Source organism: Ursus maritimus, unplaced genomic scaffold (assembly GCF_017311325.1).
Source record: "Ursus maritimus isolate PB19 unplaced genomic scaffold, ASM1731132v1 scaffold_12, whole genome shotgun sequence".
NCBI lineage: Eukaryota > Metazoa > Chordata > Mammalia > Carnivora > Ursidae > Ursus > Ursus maritimus.
In genome coordinates this window covers 2,648,501-2,671,272 of record NW_024423564.1, presented here as the reverse complement: position 1 = coordinate 2,671,272, position 22,772 = coordinate 2,648,501, and the positions used below count along the sequence as shown (strand labels likewise).

The following is a 22,772-nucleotide window of genomic DNA, read 5'->3' as shown; positions in this document are numbered from 1 at the left end:
TCCTCCACAACCCTTGATTCCACTACCACTGGAAACTTGAGAACCATCTCTAACCATCCCCACCCCCAGGTGAGGGGACGAAGGGGAATTACTGAGAAACTTACAGTTGCCCCAAAGTCCATTTCCCCTCATATTTGATCACAAATGTGACCATGTTTCAATTTTTTTTAAGATTTTATTTATTTGACAGAGATAGAGACAGCAAGTGAGAGAGGGAACACAAGCAGGGGGAGTGGGAGAGGAAGAAGCAGGCTCATAGCGGAGGAGCCTGATGTGGGGCCCGATCCCACAACGCCGGGATCACGCCCTGAGCCGAAGGCAGACGCTTAACCGCTGTGCCACCCAGGCGCCCCACCATGTTTCAGTTTTTACTGTGCAAAATAAATATACCTAGTCCTCCGTCCTCGATAATGCAGGGAGTGGGAAGGGAAGAGATAAAGAAAGTGGAGTGCTAGGATGGGAATGAGAGGCAAGGTCTTGTGTAGGAAGCAGACAGCTAAGATTCTAGGGTCAGGCACCTCTTTCTGAAGTGATGGGAGAGTATATTGGAAGTAAACTCTATTGCTAGAGAAAGCATGGTGTGATAGGAGAGTGTAAGACTTGGATTCAAAATCTAGCATCAGCACTTACTGTTTGACCTTAAGTCACTTACCGTCTCTGACCTTAAATTCTTCCATGTGTAGGATTAAGAGGCCTCTAAGGTCCCCCTTAAGCACTATGACTATGAAGAGATTCCATGAAGTGCGCTGTGCAGATTCTTTGCTCCAGTCCCAACGCTGTTAAATTCATTTATTCTAACAGCTTGTCGCTATTGTAGCCCGTTACTGTGGACCACGCACGATTTACATGAAATTAACTTCAACAATTGGGAGTGTTACTAGTATTATTCCCATTTTATAGATGAGGAAATTGAAGCTTAGAAGAAATTAAGTAATCTACCTAAAATTACAGAGTGAATGAGAGAGAAATCCAGGATTTACGCTATCTGGTTCCAAAGACGTGGTTCATACCTGTTTTCTACCTGCCAGTAAAGACTATGTAAGAGAAAACCTATGTTTAAAAGGAAACGACTAGCTACTCTTCCCGTCTGTTTTTCTCCCACTTTCGTTACTCAAGAGTTTTCCTGCCCCAGTCCTCACAGTTCAGGATATGTTATTGCTACTTCGGGCTGAAACTTCAGGTTTCGGGATTGCGGGTGTGTGTAACAGTTTAGGTCTTCCGCTCATCCGGAACCACCTACACCGCTGCTGGTGCTGTGTGGGGCGTACCTCTTCGGAGTTCCTGGAGGTGGTCTCAGACTAGAGTGGCAGCTATAGGAACCAATAAGCATGGGTGTTGTTGGGGCGGAAGCCAATGAGGAATTCGGTGAAGGAGAAAAGACCGTAATTTGTTTAAGGATGTAGGCACGGGTCTGAAGGAACATGGGGTTTTATCGGAGGTGCCTGCGGCTCCTGCTCCCAGGCTTGCAAACCTGCGGGCTACACACGGTGCGTGAGGTACCCAAAAGTTATGAACCGCGTTGGACCCAGCCCAGCTGAGGTCCAAGATGTAGGCTCTCAACCCAGCCTGACACCCCCTACCCCTGCCGTGAGTCCCTGGCCCCGGCTACCGTAAGCCCTTCGTTGCAGCCATTTTTTCCCTAGGGTCCACAGACTGGGGAGCATAGGATTTCCAGCCCTGTTACCACCCCGTCCTCTTACAGACTAGAGATTACGACCAAGATCACTTCAATATTCTCACCTCCCACTAGCCCCAATCCCAGAAAGGAATGATGAGACCCCTGTTACCTTCTAACCTCTTTCTCTCCCTCCAGGCAGCTGTGCCGACCCCTCCACACTGGTTGGCAGAGCGGCTTGGCCTTTTTGAGGAGCTATGGACTGCTCAAGTAAAGAGGTTAGCAAGTATGGCACAGGAGGAACACCGGACTATTAAGATATCACTCCCTGGAGGCCAGAAAGTGGATGCTGTGGCGTGGAACACAACCCCTTACCAACTAGCCCAGCGCATCAGGTACCAGACCCGTTTTACCTGCCAGGATTATCCTTCTTCCTCTGTACTTCGCAGGACTTGAGCAGGGAATGAAAATTCTGCTTGCTTCTCTTCCATCCCTATCAAGATTGCCTTTTCCTGGGGATTCATTTTTATCTGCATTAGTTTCAAAGTGTCTATCCTTCACTTATTATCCACTGGGAAAGAAATGATAGGTTTTATTGCTCTGATGACACCTTTCCCCATTCTCAAGTTTGGAGTTGTTTCTTCCCCTGTGGGTTGTAACCATGTCTTTTTCTTTATCCTCACCCCTCGCCTCGCCTCGCCAAGTTCAACACTGGCAGATACGGCAGTGGCTGCACAAGTGAATGGAGAACTTTATGATCTGGAGCGGCCCTTGGAGACAGATTCTGACCTCAGGTTTCTGACATTCAGTTCTGCAGAGGGCAAAGCAGTAAGTTTCTTCCTTTTGGGGAATACTGTGGCAACTAAACTAAGGGATATATATATTTTTTTAATTTTTAAGATTTTTATTTATTTGAGAGACAGTGAGAGAGAGAGAAAAGGAGCAGGGGGAGGGGCAGAAGGAGAAGCAGCCTCCCCGCTGAGCAGGGAGCCCTGTGCCAGCTCGATCCCAGCACCCTGGGATCATGACCTGAGCCGAAGGCAGGTGCTTAACTGACTGAGCCACCCAGGCGCCCTTTTATTTATTTATGTGTGTGTGTGTGTGTGTATATATATATATATATATATATATACTTTTTTTTTTTTTTTTAAGATTTATGTATTTATTTTAGAGAGAGAAAGAGTGCAGGGGTGGGGTGTGTGGAGGGCCAGAGTGGGAGAGAGAGAGAAACCCAACAGTGTCTTGTGCAGCGCGCAGAGCCCAACACAGGGCTCCATCTCAGGACCTTGAGATCACAACCTGAGCAAAAAGAATCGGACGCTTAACCAACTGCATCACCCAGGCCCCCCTAAACTATGGGATATTTAAGTGGGCATATTTTTAGTTTAGTTTCTTTTGCCTCAGTTTCTCCATTTGCAGTTGGGAGAGAGAGATACCACAGATTGCTTGTCTTGACTAGCCCTGGCTAAGCTAGAAATTTAGGATGGAAGTTTTCAGCCTAGATCTATCAAGTAGACATCATTTGTGCTAGCCAAAAGGAGAGATCATAAGCTGAAAATAGAAAGATAATATGCCAGTTCAGTCCCCTCAACTCTACAGACATACATTATAAGTCATCTGTAGCGTGTATTTTTTAATTCTTTTTTTTTAAAATTATTTATTTGAGAGAGAGACAGTGAGTGAGCGAGAGCACGAGCAGCGGAGAGAGAGAGAGAAGCAGGCTCCCTGCCGAGCTGGGAACCAGACATGGGGCTCGATCCCAGGACCCCGGGATCGTGACCTGAGCCGAAGACATATGCTTATCCGGCTGAGCCACCCAGGCGCCCCTATATTTTTTAATTCTAACTTGATTACCACAACTGAGCACACAACTGGCCTCTTTCCCACTTTATCTTCTCCACGTCAGCTTAGGTAATACGGAGCTTATCTGTTAGGATGCAGAAAAATGGAATTTTGTCACTTACGTATAGATGTGACCAAATCCTAGAGGAGGGGTTGCATCACACTAGATTCCTGGGATAGAAGAAAAATAGAACTAAAAGACCATACAGAGCCTTTAGGAACTACCATCTTAAGTAGGTAGTTCACTCTGAAGCCCTAAAAAGGGATGTTGTAAGAGTAACAAAAGAAGACTGGGCTCCTACGTCTATGCTGTAGGACTGGGAAGCACCAAGGAGGGAGGCTGGGGGCTGCTGTCATCCGTGCATTGCTTGTACTAGCCTTTTGTTTTCTTTTCTATTCTGTTTTGGTTTTTTTTTTTTTCTTTTACTATTTAGTGTTCACGCCCAAGGTCAGGTTCCCCATTTTGTGGTAGTTATTTGTAGAAGAGCCATACCGGTTTCACAGCAGCTTCTCTGAGGAGAAGATCAGAGAGTGAGCAGGTAAAGGAAAAGGTTATGAACTCCTTTCTTGTGAACCCAGGTATTCTGGCACTCCAGCACCCATGTCCTGGGGGCAGCAGCTGAACAACTCCTTGGTGCTGTCCTCTGCCGAGGTCCAAGTACAGAATGTGGCTTCTACCATGATTTCTTCCTGGGAAAGGAGCGGTGAGTAGTGTAAGGGAAGAGAATGATTCTGGGGTGGTTTCTTTCTTTTTTAGATATTTCACCGTATTTTATTTCATTTTTCAACTTTTGGAGTGCATTGACAAAGTAACATATTTAAAGTGTACAGTGCTCGCTTCGGCAGCACGTGTACCAAAGCGTACAACGTAAGGGGTCCTGGCTGGCACAGTCAGAAGAGCATGGGACTCTTCATCTCAGGGCTGTGAATTCAAGCCCCATTTTGGGTGTAGAAACGACATAAAGAAATAAACTTTTAAAAATAAAAAAATGTACAACCTAGTAACTTGATGTTTGTACACATTGTGAAAGGGTTCCCACAGTTGAGTTCATTAGCGCATTCATCATCTTACTTCCTTGCTTTGTCTTTGTGTGTGTGTGAGAACGCTTAAGGTTTGCTCTTACAGATTTCAATATGTGTATATACAATATGGAATTATCAACTGTAGTCCCCATGCTCTTCATTAGCTCCTCAAACCTAATTCAGTTAATAACTGACTGTGTACTCTTTCACTGGGGTGGTTTCTGCCCCCTTTTTCTGGGGCATCAGGCACGTTCAATTTGGAGGTGAAAGTTTGGGGAAGGGCCTCTCCAGGCCTCAACTGTGACATTGGTGCCATTTTCTCCACTAGTCTATGCCTTTCCTTTTCTGTTTAATTCTGCTTGAAACTTCTCTAGTCTAAACTTTTACTTCATCCTTCATTACTATTGCTTTAATTTTGTCCATCCACGTTGCCTGCATCCAGCTTTTAATTTCATACCTTGAGCTATTGGTCCTGCTGGAAAATTTATACCTGATTTCCTAATTTAGTTTTCTCTCAGTTTGTCTGTCTTTGCCAATAATTCTAGATGTCTCTGGAGAGCAGGATTTCAGCCCCTAGCCAATAGGTTTGGCACCCAGGTGATGCTTCTCAGCAGATGCAAGCCAACCAACTCTCCTCTTTCCAGAACAGTTCGGGGCTCAGAGCTGCCTGCTTTGGAGCGGATTTGCCAGGAACTTGCAGCTGCTGCTCAGCCCTTCCGGAGGTTAGAGGTGTCTCAGGATCAGCTTCGCCAGCTCTTCAAGGTGGGGTGGAGGTGCACACGTTTAGGAGGAAGACCTAGAAGCATGAGGGAAGAGGTAGCTCTCTCCCAGGACATCTATATAGGAAGAAAGACTTATCCTCACTCTCCTTCCAGGATAACCCCTTTAAGCTTCGCCTGATTGAGGAGAAAGTGACAGGTCCAACAGCAACAGTATATGGGTGAGAGTTGTCAAAATGGAGGGAAACAGGGAAGGGTGGGGCGCACCAAAGAAGGCCAGAAATGGGATGAGGGGAAGAAGGTAGAAGGTAATCTGTTGCTCCAGAAAAGGAAGAGGAACGGGAAATAGTTTTATCTCCCATTGCTCTTGCTTTCTCTGTAGAACAGTTCTTCACTTTTTTTCTATCTGCTGAAGACCATGAGACGGAGAACACTAGAAGCTCAAGAATTTGGAAACCACTAAGTGGCCTGTTCTTTCTCCCAGGTGTGGCATGCTGGTTGATCTTTGCCGGGGCCCCCACCTTCGGCATACTGGACAGATTGGAGGACTGAAGCTGCTGACGGTCAGTTGGGAGGGCAAGGTTAGGTTGAGACTCCTGTGTTCACTGGGATGAACAGGGGAATGGGAAGATGATCTCCCTTAGCCCCTTCTCTCCTCTGATAGCTGAGTGGGGACTCCAGAAAGCATGATTTTTAGTTCCTGCCTTCTGCAAACTCCCAGTCTGATGGCAGTTGCTGGATACCCTGCCAGGGCCCAGAAGCCAAGTCACATTCTGTAGTTGAACTTCAGTGGTAGGGAGATGGAGAGGGAGCGTGTGAACAGGTTGAACAGGGTCACATGGGGGAGGTTTCTGTGGAGAGAGGGTGTATAGAACACCATTTGACAGGTACAGGGAGAATACTATAAGTCAAAGGCATGCCTTTTATGAAAATACTGTTCTTGGGCCAGGTGAGTTATTTATTAGGTGGAACGAAGCAGGGACCAAGGGGAGAGGCAGGTATATACAGCCAAAAGCGCTGGACTGAAACCCTAGCCATTTGTGCTTAGTCCTAGCTCTGCGACCAGTGAAGTATATGGCCTTGGGTAGATCTCCTTACGCATTTTCCCTACCTGTAAAATAAGGTTGCCGTTAATTCCTGTCCTGCCAATAAATCCACGTCACAGAGACAAAGCTAACACAGGAGAAAGCGTTTGAGGAAAAGTTGAAAGTGCTATAAAACATAGGCTCTTTCTTGTTAAATTGTTCAAGAAAAGAGCAGGCAGAGGCATTTGAATTTCATGTGACCAGGAGGAGGACATAGTGTGGTAGATTGATAAGTAGATGGATAGACTGACATTTGACCAGAGCTTAAGGTTACTCTGCTGAGCAGTCCTTGATTAGAAGTGCGGCGGGGGACGAGGGGGGGTCCTCAGTACAAGGGTGCCCGTGGGAGAATGGGAAGAAAAAGAGGTAGCAGGATAAAGTTGGGCTTGAGGAGGACCCAAGTGGGGATTAGGAGTCCAGGCATCTCTAAGCGGGGGATAGTGGTATCGTGCTGGTGGAGGCAGTGGGAAACAGCGCTGAGACCGGATGTTTGTGGAGCTTAAGCTCAGTATCAGATAAGCACCATCAGAGGAGAGCTTAGGTACCTGCAGTCCCCCCATCTTCTCTCTGACTCCCTGTGTCCTCCCATAGAACTCGTCATCCGTGTGGAGGTCCTCGGGTGCCTCAGAGACACTGCAGCGAGTGTCAGGCATCTCCTTCCCCACAGCAAAGGAGCTGAGGGCCTGGGAGGAATGGAAGGAGGAAGCGGAGTTACGGGACCACCGGCGCATTGGGAAGGTACAGAGATTGGGAGAAGGGAAGCGGGTGTGAAGGAACCTGATGGTGAAGTTGGGAGCAGATGACGAATCTAAGAGATTGAGCAGCTCCATCAGTCGTTTCTTCTGGGTTCCAGAGTCCCCTTTCTCCCTTGAGTGACACTGCCATTCCTACAGGCACAGGAGCTCTTCTTCTTCCATGAACTGAGCCCCGGGAGCTGCTTCTTCCTGCCTCGAGGGACAAGGGTGTATAACACCCTGGTGGCTTTTATCAGGGTAAGGGGAACCCAAATCGAGAGGAAGGAAGACCAGGGAGGAAATCAGGGCCCAGAAGATGCCAAGTGTTAAAAGAGGGGGATTAAACTTAAACATTGTAAAGTGCTGGTGACCTTTAACAAGGTCCTAGGAAAGTGTGGTCCACGGGGTGGGAGTGTAGAGAGAGAGCATGGTACTTAACAGATTGTGGCTGAGATCAGCATGACCTGAGATCTCCGGAGAATCACACACCTGCCGCCCTGCCTCCTCTCCCCCAATCACTCTGCCCTTCCATGTCTACACTCTCCTCTCCAGGCCGAGTACGCCCGCCGTGGTTTCTCAGAAGTGAAAACCCCCACGCTGTTTTCTACGAAACTCTGGGAGCTGTCAGGACACTGGGAACATTATCAGGAAGACATGTTTACCCTGCAGCCCCCAGGCTCTGACAGGCCTGCCAGCTCCCCGAGTGACCACCCTACCAGCCATCCCACAGACACACTTGCCCTCAAGCCCATGAACTGCCCTGCACACTGGTGAGCTAGGAGCCAGGAGGCCTGGGTCCTCCCTGCTGTTGCTAAGAAATGTACTTTCGGCCAGGCGGGGCTCAAGTTGTGCCAGGTGGGGTGGACAGGACTCAGTGGGAGGGCATGCTAAGGCTGAAGAGGGCGCTAGCTGATGATCCAGAGATCTAAGCAAGCACATTGGGAGAGGAGCAGTCTCGGGCTACTTTCCCTATGGCCCTGACCCTTCCGCACCCCATCCTCAGCCTGATGTTCGCTCACCGGCCCAGATCCTGGCGAGAGCTGCCGCTGCGACTGGCAGACTTCGGGGCCCTGCACCGGGCCGAGGCCTCTGGCAGTCTCGGGGGACTGACCCGGCTGCGGTGCTTCCAACAGGATGACGCTCACATCTTCTGTGCACCGGATCAGGTGGCCCTTCACCAGCACCACCTAAGCATTTGGGTTTTTTTTCTTTCTTTTTTTTTTTTTTGTGAGTAGAGCGATAGAAGTTTATTAAGTGAAGATACAGAAAAAGCTCTCAGGAGTGAGAGGGATCCTGACAGGGTTGCCCCGCCAAAGCATTTCTAAACCACGTTCCATTCTCGTAATGAGCCACGAACGTTCCCCACTGCCAGTCTCCCTCTTCTTATACTACAACTCAGTTATATGATAGCCCTAAGTGTCCTCTTTGTTTCTGCTTGTGTTTCCCCCAGACTCCCATCACTCCAGAACTCTAGCACACAACTCACCCACTCTTATTTTCTGCCCCCAGCTTGAAGCAGAGATCCGAAGCTGTCTTGATTTCCTCCGTTCTGTCTATGCTGTCCTTGGCTTCTCATTCCGCCTGGCGCTATCCACCCGGCCATCTGGCTTCCTGGGAGAGCCTTGCCTTTGGGACCAGGCTGAGCAGGTAAGTAGGTGAAGAGGCAGATAAAGCATTCTGTGATGGGGGAGGGGAGATGGGAATGTGTGCCCTCCTTGGAGACATATGCTAAGCAAGTCATGTGTTGGGGACTGGAGGGATCTGTTGCTCATAAAGTCTAAGATGACATATTCCTCTCTTGTCTCATTCCTTCTGAAAGGTCCTTCAGCGGGCCCTGGAAGAATTTGGAGAGCCCTGGGACCTCAACCCTGGAGACGGTGCGTTCTATGGGCCTAAGGTAAGTTGGGGACCATGCTAAGAGTTTCATTTATTCATTTTTTGTTTTGTTTTATTAGATATTTAAAAGACACAAAGGAATATTTTTAAACTTGTGTAGGATATAAAGAAGAGCAGTACATTTCCTGCCCCCATGAAGCTTGTGGTCTTGTGAAGGGTATGGGAGATAAATAGGCATTTTGGGGCCACTGAATCCGCACTGTGTAGATACCAAGGGAGCATGTCACTCAGGAGGGTCAGGAAAGGCTTCTTGCAGGATTCTCTTTCTAACCTGAAAGGTCATTGTGGGCCAAGTACAGAGGAGTTCTACGCAGGAACAGTGCAGGCAGAGGCTGAGGGCAGGGTAAAAGCTTGCAGGGCAAGTTAGAAGAAGTGGAAGGAGGTAGGGGGGATGAAAGGACTGGAAAGTTTCTGCTGGGTTCAGTGAAAAGACTGTTAGATATTGAAGGACCAGGGCGCCTGGGTGGCTCAGTCTGTTAAGCGTTAGCCTTCGGCTCAGGTCATGACTCCAAGGTCCTGGGATTGAGCCCTGAGTCTGGCTCCCTGCTTGGAGGGAGCCTGCTTCTCCCTCTGCCTCTCCCGCTCCCCCTGCCTCTCCGGCTCCCCCTGCCTGTGCTCTCTCGCTGTCTCTGTCAGATAAATAAATAAAATCTTTAAAAAAAGATATTGAAGGACGATTTTTGGTAAAGTGGAGGCTGGGGTTGGAGTCAGAGGTGAATGAATGAACATAACCCTTTTGAGAGTTTTGGCTCTTAAAAAAGTAAAGGAGAGTAGCCAAAGGGGCCTGGGTAGTCAAAAGAGATTTTGATTGAAGGAAGAAATTTGAGAATGTTTAAACGCTCTGATGAGGGAGAGCCTGTTTGGGTCAGGGAGAAGTTGAAGTTGTAGAAGGGTTTCAGTAGAGGGAATTTCTTGGGGAGGTTTGAGGGGGCAGGATTGGGAACCCACAAGAGACCACCTTTGCCATCATTCTGGAGGCAGGAAGAAAGGTTGGGGGTACATGCAAGGAAGTCTGTAGATGTGGTGACAGGAAGTTGAGACATTTTTCTGTCTCGTGATATCATTATCTAATTTCCCCGTGAGATCTGAGACAGGATCATTTGCTGAGATGGGAGTAGGGCATAGGAAAGTTGTCAGTGAGGGCAGTGAAGGTAGGAAGAGGAGAAAGCTTGAAAATGCTTGAGAACAAGACACAAAACTGACTAGGGCAGCAGAGGATTCTTGACAGTAGCAAGGGCCCCATTAAAGTTCAAAACAGAGCCTAGCATGGTGGCATCAATCCCCATTGATGCATCTGTGTGGTATGGGACATGCTGGGCAGCCCTGAGTGGTCCTATTGCAAGGCCAAGGAAGTGAGAGACCAGAGTGCCACCAGGTTGGGGTTTTGCCATGGGCATGTGGCAAGAGAACAACGGTGGAAGGGAACCAGGGAGAGTGGTTCCAGTTGCATGGGGAAAGAAGAAAAGGCGGGTAGAGGCTGTGAATGGGAGGGAACCTAAGAACTGAAAAGCCATTCGTAGGAATAGTTGTCCGAGCCAGAAGACCGAGGGCCCGTAACCAGGCAGGGTGTGTGATGCAGTGGCGGGACGTGCAGCCATTCTGGCGATGCCAAAATGAGGGCTGTCTCCATGCGTGAGTGCACGTGAGGGTCTCGGAGATGACGAGCTCACGGAATTCAGAGGCCAGGGTATGGGGGGGGTCATTCATGTCAGTGTGGTGTCCCTTAAAGTTGCACCGTTCCTGAGTAGAAAGAGCCACTGCTGGAGTGCCCAGTGAGCGAAGCAGAGTATGTTACAGCCATGGCACGTTTCTCAAGACAGCCTGGGCTGTGCGTGGGTAGAAGGTGGGTGGCACATTCCGTAGAGGCTGCTGCTTCTGGTTGCTCTTATGCCCTCCCATCTGTCTCCTCCAGATTGATGTGCACCTCCGTGATGCCCTGGGTAGGCCCCATCAGTGCGGGACAATCCAGCTTGACTTCCAGCTGCCCCTGAGATTTGGCCTCCAGTACAAGGGGTACAGAACCTTGCCCCCATCCCCTTTTCCCTTAGCTGCCACCAGAATAGGTGGAGAGCAACTTCCCCTTCTGTCTTTGTCCCTAAAAATGAAACCCGAATCCTCTACACCTTTGCTGGAGCTAAATATTTCTTGAAAACCAGAAGGTGACCTTGGGTGCACATTTTGTGACACTTCCTCTATTCCATCCACCCCTGTCTTTCCCTCCAAGGCAGGCGGGAGTCCCGGAGCGTCCAGTCCTCATTCACCGAGCCGTGCTAGGTTCTGTGGAAAGGATGTTGGGAGTGCTGGCGGAAAGCTGTGGAGGAAAATGGTGAGACCTCTGGCCCCAGATTTCTGTTCTGGTCCTCAGACCAGATAGTGAGTGCATGCTCCAGATCCTGGTCTCCTCAGATTCCCTCTTCTGTTTTCCTCTCAGCTCGACTCTCTGCAGCCACACTTGTGGTCAGAGCCAGAGTAACTTAGTTTGCCTTCCTCCCCCCTCTCCACCAGGCCGTTGTGGCTGTCCCCGTTCCAGGTGGTTGTCATCCCAGTGGGAACTGAGCAAGAGGAATATGCCAGGGAGGTGAGGAGAAGCTGGGCAGTGTGCCCAGGGGATGAAGCAGGAGTACCTGGAGTCCAGGGCTAAGCAGTGGGTAGGAAGGGGTCACACGGCATAGTGCAAGGGAAATAGCACTTGGAGCCACAAGACTGGCCTCGAATGGCTGCCAGCCTTTATGCTGGAAATTCCACAGATGAGAAGTGAGACTTAATTCTTTGCCTGTGTAGATGCATGAAAATTAAACAAATTAACAAATGTTCAACGCTGACAACAGAGCACTTGGCACAAAAGGGGCCTGGATAAATGTTGGTTTCGTGTTTCCTTTCTAGAGAGAAGTAGGGATATGGATGGTACCAGAGTCAAGTAGCTGGTTGGGTAGCGCTGTGGCTAGAGCAGGCGGAGTCGGGGAGTTGGCGGCAGGCTGGGCTCCAGTAGGAAGCAGACAGAAACTTGGTTTCCAGTGGGAAGGGACCTCAGTGCAGATGAACAAGGAGGGGTTGTCCACGACAAACAGAACCTTGAGGCAGTGGATGGAGGAACAGATCCGGGGCATGGGGAAGATTGGTATCAGATTGTTCTAACTTCCCAGCCCCGTAGCTCCTGGCATCTAACCTCTGCCCTTCTGCCCCAGGTACAGCAGAGACTACAGGCTGCAGGACTGGTCTGTGACCTGGATGCCGACTTAGGACTGACACTCAGCCGGAGAGTCCACCGGGCTCAGCTCGCCCACTACAATTTTCAGTTCGGTGAGTGACCAGCAGCACAGGCCCTCAGAGTCCTGCACTCTCCACCGGCCTCCTCTGCTGTTCTTTCCTATTAGATTTGCTTATTTGCATATTTGGGTTAATTGGGGGTCGTTACCTGAGCCGGATTCAGGACACCTGAGCCATTTGGGCCCTAGGTTCCTTCACCCCCTGACAACCGGTTCTCACCCTCAGAAGAATTTCCTTTTTCTTCTTTTTTTCTACTACTACTTTATTCTTTGAGTTTGTGCTGAGTCATAGAGAATTACGTCACAGGCATGAAAAGCACTTTTTTACCAACGCCTAGTACAAAATAATATTCTCAGCAGAACAAAAAAAGTACAAAATCACAGACACTTGAGAAAACATTTGAGGAGATTTAGGTTATTACAACAAATGATAGAAAGTGAGCACCTTCAAGACGAAGGCTGGGGTTTGTGTGTAACCAGCCAGTGTTTGAATTCTACTTGCTGGGCCCATATTTTCAGACGTCTCCACGAAAGTGCCCCTTCAGACTGAGCTGGGAGACTGTGAACCACATTGGCTCTGGGGATATTGCCCAAGGCTCACAGTATTTTGATGCAAACATAGCGTTTCTTTTTAGACTCATGTTTTATCCTTATAATTTTTGTATGTTCTGCCATTTATTCCTAATTATAAACATAGTAACTTTAACATTAATTTCTTTTTTAAATTAAATTTTAAAAAAGTTTAATTGACGTGTAGTTGACACGCAATGTTACATTAACTTCAGGTGTACAGCATAGTGACTTGACACTTCTGTGTATTACTCGGTGCTCATCACAGTAAATGTAGCTGCCATCTGTCACCATACAAAGTTATTACAATATTATTGATTGTATTCTCTATGGTGTATTTTTCATCCCTGTGACTTACTTATTTTATAATTGGAAGTTTGTACCTCTGATCCCCTTCACCTGTTCTGCCCATGCCCCCACCCTGCTCCCTTTGGCAACCACCATTTTTTTGTTCTCTGTGTTTATGAGATTGTTTCTGTTGGGTTTATGAGATTGTTTTTTAGATTACACATATAAGTGAAATCATATAGGGAGTCTGGCTGGCTCATTTAGTAGAACATGTGGACTCTTGATCTCAGGGTTGTGAGTTCAAACCCCATATTAGGTGTAAAGCTTACTTAAAAAAAAAGTGAAATCATATGGTATTTGGCTTTCTCTGACTGCACATCTTTATCTCTGTATCTGTTGATGGACTCTTGTGTTGCTTCCGTATGTTGGCTATTGTTAATAATGCTACAGTAAACATAGGGGTGCATATATTTTTTTGAATTAGTGTTTTCTTTTGGCGGGGTGGGGGGTAAATACCATGCAGTGGAATTACTAGATCATATGGTATTTCTATTTTTAATTTTTTGAGGAACCTCCATACTGTTTCTACAATGGCTGCACCAGCTTGCATTCCCACCAACAGTGAACAAGAGTCCCTTTTCTTGCCAACACTTGTTATTTCTTGTCTTCTTGATACTAGCCATTCTGACTAGTGTGAGATGATATCTCATTGTTGTTTTGATTTGCATTTCCCTGACGATTAGTGTTGTTAAGCATATTTTTATGTGCCTGGTGGCCATCTGTATGTCATCTTTGGAAAAATGTCTGTTTAGGCCCTTTGCCAAGTTTCAAATAGACTTTTTGTTTTTTTGTTTTTGGTATTGAGTTGTATGAGTTCTTTATATGTTTTGGATATTAATCCCTTGTCAGATATATCGTTCGTGAATATCTTCTTCCATTCAGTAGGTTGCCTTTTCATTGTGTTGATAGTTTCCTTTGCTGTGCAAAAAGCTTTTTTTTTTTTTTTGCAAAAAGCTTTTTAGTTTGATGTGGTCCCAGTAATTTATTTTTGCTTTTGTTTCCCTTGCCTGAGGAGATGTATCCAGAATAAAGTTGCTAAAGCCAATGTCCAAGATATTCCCACCTATGTTTTCTTGTAGGAGTTTTATGGTTTCAGGAAAACAGTTTTCTTCTGACCCTCTTCCAAGCTCTTGGTGTCTGTTAGATTAATTAACCAAAGGAGCATTAGAGAGAAAGGGACAGGAAGGATTAATGAGGTGTTAATTAGTTAGCTTTGTTTGTTCTAGACCCAGATGGAGTCAGCCCTAAGGGATGATGAGAAAGACCTTAAGGAGAAGAGTCAGGCCACCTTGTTCCTTTTTTCATTTCTCCATTCAGAGTTCTGTCTTGAAGACAAGGAGCAGAAACTCCTCTTGTCAGATTACTCAGTTCTCTCATTTTACACACCCACTCACCCAATGGCACTTAGAGCAAGTTGCCCCATGACCCCCAGGGCTTGCCTGTGAGTCTTGTACTCCTGCCACCCTCCCCTCCCTCTAATGTCCACACACACACAGTTTCTCTCTGGGTCTGCTTCTTGGTCTGTTTGTCTCTCTCTGGCTGACCCTACTATCTCTGACCTCTAGGCTCCTGACTGGAAGTGATAAGGCATGGAGAGCATGTCTGGAACATTTCCTTATCTTGTCAGGATGATCGGGGAACTGGAGAGCAAGAGGCAGCTAAATATACTGTTTTCCTGAACTATTATCTGGGCTGTGCTCTCACCCTTCCTAAAGATTTAGCTCTCTCGAATTTTTGCATATCCCCTGTGGATGAATGTGCCCTGACAGTCCCAAGCCTCCCCTCTTCCTGCAGTGGTTGGCCAGAAAGAGCAGAGTAAGAGAACAGTGAACATTCGGACTCGAGATAACCGCCGACTTGGGGAGCGGGACTTGACTGAGGCTGTGCAACGGCTGCTGGAACTCCAGAACACCAGGGTCCCAGATGCTGAGGAAGTGTTCTGAGCTTTTGTATACAGATGTGGCAGGAGCCGCCAGCCGCCCTTCGCGTGGGAGACCTCGACCTAACTGCCAGAGTCTGAAGGCCCCCAGACCCATCAATTCATGGTGAGGCATGACATTGCTCTCCTGGAAAGACATTTGATCTGGGGGAAGCTGTATCTGTTTGGACGTGAGGAGAATGAAAGTATAAAGAATAAACTTGAAGCTCTCGGGTATGTGTCTTCATCTTCATCTCTGACTCCTGAGCAGGAGATAAAAGGGAGTTTGACTCGGTCTCCACCTCTTCTGTCCTGGGGCACTGGGGAAACAGAAAGGGGGCAGCCCTGGCCTCTCACTGGTAGGGGATCTCCTGGGGCAGCTGTCCTGTCCCCCGCCCTGAACTCTTTAGTGCCCTGCTCCCCCCCACCCCCAATTCAGCAGGCTGTCCTGCTGCACAGTAGGCAGCACGAAGACAGGAGCTGAGGCATAAAACAAGGTCTCACTCGCTCTTTCTTTAAGATTCTGTTTCTTTATTAGAGCACGAGTGGTGGGGGGAGGGGGACAGAGGGAGAAGCAGACTCCCCGCGGAGCAGGGAGCCCAGGGAGCCCAGTGCGGGGCTCGATCCCAGGACCCTGGGGTCATGACGTGAGCCAAAGGCCGAGGCTTCACCAACTGAGCCACCCAGGCGCCCCCAGGTCTCAACATCTCTTCCTCCATGAGTCTCAGAATCCATTTCTCTGGGGATCATAAGAACACTCTCCTCCCTTCAGCCCTGTTTCCTCAGTTCTCTTAGGAGACTTCAGGGTGAATTTGGGAGGAGTGGCCGCCAGAGGAGGTGCAGCTGGGACTGAGTCATGGCAGGAAATAGGAGGGAGGGAGTTATCCCCAGATAGCCGTATAAAAGGAGAAGGAACCAGCCCTGAGGTTCACAACAGCAGTCACACCAACCGGAGAAGCAGGCTCCCGGCAGCCCAGCCCTCCAGATCTGCCTGAGACGAGCCACCTCCTGGGTGCCACTGACCAGTCCTTGCCCCAGGATGGGGACCATGTCCAGAGCAGCCTTCGTCTTGGCCTGTCTAGCTGTTACTTCTGTAACTTCGGAGGGAGGTGAGTTGGGGTTGGAGCCAGCGCTTGGGAAGAGGCCTCGACCAGCGTGGGCCTGGGGCCGGGGTCCAGCCATCCTCTAAATGGCTCTTCACCAGCAGGGTGATTCTATACCTGGCCTTGCATCTCTGAGCAGACCCAGGGTGGGCCTGGGCACTGGGGCCTTTAAACAGGGAGGGGAGCAGGTGCACTAAAGAGGGGTTCCTAGAGATTGCTGCCAGGAGACATAAAATTGGGAGTCAAATGGACAACAACGGGTGGGTGGATTCCCAGGGTGAGGGGTTCCTGCCTCAGGAAGATGTATATATGGGGCCAATCAAGCAGGGGAGAGAGAAAGAATGGGGCCCCCAGGCTGCTCGAAACTGGTTTGCTGACCCAGAGGGCCTTGACTGACTCCTTGCCCGGTTAGAAGAGTTGAGAGGGTGTCCATCCACAGGGGACCAGACACAGTCCCTCTACTAGCACACACACGTCTGCTGCATGCTGGACGAAATGCTACCAAGGGAGACTGTTGAGATCTGGTCCGAGTCTCTGTCAGGCGTGTCTCGTTGTCCTTCCTAGGTGCTAGTCTTCTGTGATTGCAGATCAGCTACAGGCGATTCTTTCCCCTGTGGCTGTGGGGCGATTTGCCTCAGGAGTCCTGAATCATCTCAGTCCCCAGGTCCTAAATCGAGGCCTAAGCTAAGGAGGGTCTGGCATCAGCTGAAGGGGAGGCACTCAGAGTCTGAGGTGGGCTCCTTAACAGAAGGTCCACATATGTTTAAACAGCCTAGAGGAGGTGAGCAGATGAAGCCCCAACCAGTCCAAAGTCCAGACTTGCTCCTCTGGAAAACTTGAGAGGCTGAGAGGCGGAGAGCCTGGAAGCCCTCATGGAGAGACACTGACAGGAGATCAGGGCCTCCACCATCTCACTACCCCTACTCCTAGCCCCATATGTCACATTCCCTTCAGGCCTGGACTCGCGAGACCCAAGGCTTTGAGCCTGGTAGAGGTGAGGCTGTCAGAACATCACGGTTTTCTCAGAACCCAACTGGTCACACCTAGGTGGGTTTGGGCGGGGGTGGGTGGATTCATTAGGGCACATGGGACAGGAGCAATACAGAAGGACTGGCTGGTGTCCTGGTCATCTTGCCTACACCCTTGACATCTACTGCCCCCACATCCTGTGCTTGGGACAAAGAAAGGGCTCCTCAAAACCACCCGACTCACCTTTCATCTTCCAGGCTCCGAGGCTCCAGGGCAGAGGGAGCTGGGGCCAGAGCCCCTCACCTACCACATTCAAGAAGGTAAGAGTTTGGGGGAGCAGCATGGGATGGGGGGTGGCTAGGAGAAACTGTCAGCTCTGACCATCTCCCCTCTTAACCTCTAGTTGGATATGCAGCACCCCCCTCCCCACCCCGGTCCCGAGCCCTCCCCATGGATCACCCTGACACCCCTCAGCATGGCTCCTATTTTGAGGGACAGAGTGAAGGTAAGTCCACCGTGCACCCCTCTCATTGCCCCTCCAGGTTTCTAGTCTGGCTTACTTCCCCTTCTTCAGATGGGGAGAGGTGAGAAGGCCCTGCCCATTCCTTGCCCCGGCTGGAAGAAAGGGTGGTCTACTCACATACCCCCCTTCTATAGTGCAGCCTCCTCCCTCTCGGGATGCCATCCCTGCCCAAGAGGAGAAGTTGCCCCCTCCCCAACTCCCTGTGGAAAAGCAAGGTGAGTGCTTGCCCATTTCCTCACCCCCAACCTGCTAGTCTTGCTGACACCAGTCTGATCCTTGCTTCTTTGTGCCCTCACTCCTGTCTTGTAGCGGATCCCCCTCTCCCTCAGGAAGCCATCCCCCTCCAAGAAGAGCTGCCCCCTCCCCAGGTCCCTGTTGAACAGAAGGAAAGTAAGTGACTCCCTCTCCTCATTACCCTCCTGCCTAAGGAGCATGGGCTTTGGGGGCTGTGCCACTTGCTAGCTGTGTGACTTTGGGTAAGTTGTCTCTCCAAGCCTTAGTTTCCTCATATGTAAAAATGGGGAAATAAGACTTATTTTATAAAGTTATGAGATTAAATGGCATAAAAGCATTTATATTCACTTGCTTCTGTACTGACTTCCTCTTTATGAGTGGCAGCTGGCCAGGTCCCCCTGTTCTAGCCCATCCCAATATGGCTTCTGCTTAAACATCTCCTTCTATCCCAGTAGACCCACCTTCCCTACATCAGGAGGAAATGACCTTCCCATCTAAGCAGAGAGAGGGTGAGTGACAGCTCTGGTCTGTCCATCCCTCTGCTTTTTGTGCTCAGGACCCTGGGGAGGGAGGCAGGGAGCCTGAGCCTTGGGAAGCAGCACAGGGAGCAGGTCTGATTTGTGGGGGCTATAAAAGGGACATCTTTCATGCCCCAGTTCTCTTTCCTTTCCATCGGTCATTCTGAAGGTAAAACCACAAGTTCATTTCTATCCCATGTCCTCCCAGCCCTTTCTCCTCAACCCCAAGTTCTCAGTCCTCCCAGCTCATTCAGACTGTCTCTGTCCCTCTACTCATTCCCCTTCCCACTCTGTTTTCTCCATGCTAGAAAAGCCAGCTATGGACCGTAGCCCCCCTGAGCCTGAGTCTTGGAATCCAGCCCTGCACTGCCAACAGGGCCGATCCCGAGGTGGCTGGGGCCACCGGCTGGATGGCTTCCCCCCTGGGCGGCCTTCTCCAGACAATTTGGACCAGATCTGCCTTCCTAATCGTCAGCATGTGGTGTATGGCCCTTGGAACCTGCCACAATCTGGCTTCTCCCACCTTACTCGCCAGGGTGAGACCCTCAATTTGCTGGAGACTGGATATTCCCGCTGCTGCCGCTGTCACAGCCGCACAAACCGCTTGGACTGTACAAAACTCGTGGTAAGAGTTGGGCTCTTGAAGCCAGGGGTGTCCTTTAACTTCCAAACAGTACGTGTACGTCGGAAGGACTTCTAGGCCTGGGTATGTAGGAAACTCAGGACCCTTTTCTTGGCCCTACCTTGAGCCTCCCCAGTGTGCTGGGAGGGCAGAGGACAGCCTCTGCTTCTTTCTTATCTACCTGCCCAGGGTCCTTTTCTGGAGCCTGGGAGGAAGACAGGAATGTGGACACTGGGCTGCTGGGCTGATCCATCCCTCTTGCTCTAGTGGGAGGACGCAATGACCCGATTCTGTGAGGCCGAGTTCTCGGTCAAGACCCGACCCCACCGGTGCTGCAAACAGCAGGGGGAGGCTCGATTCTCCTGCTTCCAGGAGGAAGCTCCCCAGCCACACTACCAGCTCCGGGCCTGCCCCAGCCACCAGCCTGGTACTTCCTCAGGCCCCGAGCTGCCTTTCCCCCCTGGGGTACCCACACTGGACAATGTCAAGAACATCTGCCACCTAAGACGCTTCCGTTCTGTGCCACGCAACCTCCCAGCTACTGACCCCATCCAAAGACAGCTGCAAGCATTGACCCGGCTAGAGGGGGAGTTCCAGCGCTGCTGCCGGCAGGGGAACAACCACACCTGTACATGGAAGGCCGTAAGTGGGCGTCCCGGTCCCAGGAGCCCGTCTGCCTGCCCGCCCATCTCCGACCTCTGATCCTGCTGATCCGTTCGTCCACGTACCTCCCCAGTGTGAGCACGTCTGCCCGTTCATCTGCTTGCAAGTGTCTGTGCATCCATTGTATTCGTCATTTGACTCTGTTCATCTTGAGCCTTCATCCTGCACTCCTGGCCTCATCCACCCTTGATCCCACACATGCACTCATGTGCCATCCACCCGTGCAGCTCTGGCCTTACCTGACCCCCTCGTCTACCATTCCAGCTCATGTCCTGTGACCAGCTCCAAGCCTCATTTGTGCTTCCATCCTTCCACCTTCCCAGCGCCATACATCCACGGCTGCCAATCCCAGTCCTCTGGTTCCTTGCCCTTCCCCTTTGGCCCCTTCACCTCATAGCATAGGGCAGTAAGGGAAGCAGAGGGTCAGAAGAGAAAGGGCCAAGTCTCCAGGCTTCTGACTTCCCTCTCTCTGGCCCGCAGTGGGAGGATGCCCTTGATGGATATTGTGATCGGGAACAGTCTGTCAAGACCCACCAGCACTCGTGTTGCCACTACCCTCCTAGTCCTGCCCGCGATGAGTGCTTTGCCCGTCGGGCTCCCTACCCCAACTATGACCGGGACATCTTGACCCTTGACCTCAGCCGAGTTACCCCCGACCTCATGGGCCACCTCTGTGGAAATGGAAGAGTTCTTAGCAAGCAGTGAGTCTTGCCCAATTCTTCCCCAGCTCTCTTGCTTTCCCCAAAACCTCCCTTCTGTGCACCCTCTGGGGTACTCTTGGTAAGAGCAACACCATGGTCTCCAAGCACCACTTCGATGCCTAGGGATGCAGAAAGACCCTGACCCCTTCCCCTTTCCTACCAACATAGTAAACAGATTCCTGGGCTGATCCGGAACATGACCACCCACTGCTGTGACCTGCCGTTTCCAGAGCAGGCCTGCTGTGCTGAGGAGAAGGTGAGTGGGGGCAGAAGGAGGTCATAGTCTCCACAGAAAGGCAGGGGAGGGAGGAGAGAGGGCTACAACTCCAGCTACCCCTTCTCTTCAGTACCTCAGACTTGCTCACAGAAATAAAGAGGACTAGTGGAGAAGATCTTTTTTCTTGATTTCCAAAGTCTTCATTCCTGACCTGATCTGCTCCCCACCTCTAAGTTCTTATTATGCCTTTTCTGGGCCTCAAGCTTCAGGCATTTCCAGATGTGCACTTACATCTGTCACAAGGAATCTAGCTGTGCAAGGCCGCCTTGAACTCTCTCTGGACCCCAGGAAAGGATCCAGGGAGATAGCACTAGAAGCTGCGGGAAGGGGGACTTTGAACACCCCAGTATTGATGCTTGACCTCGGGTAGCCCCCTCCCCATCATCTCTGCTTTACTTTTCTCCTTCAGAAATCGGCCTTCATTGAGGACCTGTGTGGTCCCCGACATAACTTCTGGCGAGACTCTGCCCTCTGCTGTAACCTGAATCCTGGAGATGAACAGACCAACTGCTTCAACACTTACTATCTGAGGAATGTGGCTCTGGTGGCTGGAGACAATGGGGATGACAAGAGCCAGGGAGAGCAGGGCCAACTCAGGGAAGAAATATCAGCCCCACCCCTGAGCCCAAGGAAGAGTGAGTCATCCTAGAGCCTTGGAGGATCAGATTGGGGGAACCCCACCCTCCTTGAACACTCATTACAGTAAACACCTCTTGGATTTGGCTTCCTCACTGTCTTTAACATCTCACATACAAACACACCCTCCCGAGCCTGCCCGGATGTTCTTCAGGGACTGGCCTCTGAGGCCCACTGCCCTATCCCTACTGACTGAGCAGAACCACTCCACGGGCTGTGATGCTACCATAACTAAACGGCTTCACTTCACTATTTGTCATCTTGAATTTATTCACATATTTGACAAGGAGTGTCACCTTGTTAGCTAGCTAGCATCATTTAAAGGCAAAAAAAAAAATACTGTTTGTCTTTGGTGAGCCCCAAAAGTACCACAGCACACCCTAATATTTTAATTTAGTTTAATTTCATTTAGGGGGGCCCAGAGGGAGAGACAGACTCGTAAGCAGAACTGCACCGAGAGCAGAGCCTGATGCGGGGCTCCATCTCACAACCCTGAGATCATAACCTTAGCTGAAATCAAGAGTCCCACGCTTAACCGACTGAGCCACCCAGGCACTCCCTAGCCTGACATTTTTAAGTTTTCACTTTGAGCCCCGGAGTCCACACCTTGATTCATTCAATATCCATTTACTGAACACTTCAATGTGCACTATGCTACAGCAGGGGATAAGCCCCTTCTGTCAAGTTGCTCACATCCCAGCAGCCTAGCAGGTGTGATAAGGGGTGTTGCATGGGGCTGCCAGATTGCCAGTATTCCCGGGGCACCAGATAAGGCGCTGAGAAGGGGGAGCAGGGCTGAGGGCAACATGAGTACACGGAAAGCCTCTGTGGGGTTGAGGTCAGAGCTGCTCTAGGAGAAGCAGAAGGTGCAACGGGCAGGGGCAGCCCAGGCAGAAGGACGGTCTGGAGGAGAAGCACAGAGGCTGAGAGCGCCCGAGCCTTTGGTGGTCTCCTCTGGAGATGTGGCTGCAGTGGTGAAGCAGGAGGTCCGCAAGGGTTTTAACTGGAGCCTGGCGCCTCTGCTCACGAAGGCAAGGGCGGCCTCAAGCAGAGGTGGTGTTCAGGTTTGCCTTTTCCAACCTCTAGTAGACAGCCGAGCAGGAACCTGGAAGTCCAGTTCCGGGAGTATCTCGCCCATGCCTGAGGGGAGGGGGCTGGACCACGGGGCGGCAAGACTCTTCGGTCCTTGGAGGCTGCTCCCAAGAACGCGGAGCTGGAAGAATCGAAATGAAGACTCGTAAGGCCAAGTCCTCTGTGATTCTGCCGCCAGGCCAAGTCACCAGAAAGCGGGACCTCCCCGGCCCCAGTTACGGCGGCGGAGGGTGGGGCACGACAGCCGTCCCAGCCCATCGAGGGACAAGCTGAAACCTAGCAGCCCCAGACACCTCCCACTCCCTTCTCCCGAGCTTAGTATTTATCTACTTACTCATCCTTGGCCGGAGGGCTGCCTCTAACCACGCTGCGTCTTAGCCGCTCCTTCGCCTGTCCATCAGCACGGGGCTCAACGCGC

At 50.3% G+C, this 22,772-nt stretch overlaps 2 protein-coding genes and 1 long non-coding RNA gene across 5 annotated transcripts; 2 read left to right on the top strand and 1 right to left on the bottom strand.

The window, feature by feature from the left end:
- Positions 1-1,336: 1,336 nt before the first annotated feature.
- Positions 1,337-15,251, top strand: TARS2 (threonyl-tRNA synthetase 2, mitochondrial). Of its 3 annotated transcripts, XM_008695710.2 has the most exons (18): positions 1,337-1,487; positions 1,814-2,010; positions 2,320-2,443; positions 4,037-4,161; positions 5,125-5,242; positions 5,356-5,420; positions 5,684-5,762; positions 6,876-7,022; positions 7,178-7,276; positions 7,571-7,788; positions 8,022-8,184; positions 8,528-8,665; positions 8,838-8,915; positions 10,827-10,927; positions 11,139-11,240; positions 11,420-11,492; positions 12,100-12,214; positions 14,893-15,251. In XM_008695710.2, the coding sequence occupies exons 1-18, from the start codon at positions 1,422-1,424 to the stop codon at positions 15,039-15,041; spliced, it is 2,157 nt and encodes a 718-aa protein (XP_008693932.1). In that variant the 5' UTR covers positions 1,337-1,421; the 3' UTR covers positions 15,042-15,251. The 3 variants fall into 3 exon arrangements, 2 of the variants coding, with proteins under 2 accessions (XP_008693932.1, XP_008693933.1); XR_005834002.1 differs by lacking the exon at positions 14,893-15,251 and having other exon boundaries at positions 11,143-11,240; positions 12,100-12,169; XM_008695711.2 differs by lacking the exons at positions 1,337-1,487; positions 1,814-2,010 and having other exon boundaries at positions 5,130-5,242.
- Positions 15,252-15,927: 676 nt separating this feature from the next.
- Positions 15,928-21,511, top strand: ECM1 (extracellular matrix protein 1). Its single transcript, XM_008695708.2, is given in 11 exon segments — positions 15,928-16,125; positions 17,346-17,408; positions 17,492-17,593; positions 17,746-17,826; positions 17,921-18,001; positions 18,672-18,988; positions 19,253-19,627; positions 20,129-20,349; positions 20,518-20,605; positions 21,036-21,213; positions 21,216-21,511. Coding segments are annotated over 11 exon segments (1,626 nt in total). The 5' UTR covers positions 15,928-16,055; the 3' UTR covers positions 21,266-21,511.
- A 366-nt stretch (positions 21,512-21,877) lies between these two features.
- Positions 21,878-22,772, bottom strand: LOC121102013. Its single transcript, XR_005834003.1, has 2 exons — positions 22,689-22,772; positions 21,878-22,475 (listed from the first exon to the last, which is right to left on the bottom strand). It is a non-coding gene; the product is annotated as an uncharacterized LOC121102013 (long non-coding RNA).

Coding starts and splice junctions, on each gene's coding strand:
- TARS2 (XM_008695710.2), top strand. CDS start 1,422: ATGGGGTTTTATCGGAGGTGCCTGCGGCTCCTGCTCCCAGGCTTGCAA. Junction 2,011..2,319: donor CAACTAGCCCAGCGCATCAG/GTACCAGACCCG, acceptor CGCCTCGCCAAG/TTCAACACTGGCAGATACGG. Junction 4,162..5,124: donor TTCTTCCTGGGAAAGGAGCG/GTGAGTAGTGTA, acceptor TCCTCTTTCCAG/AACAGTTCGGGGCTCAGAGC.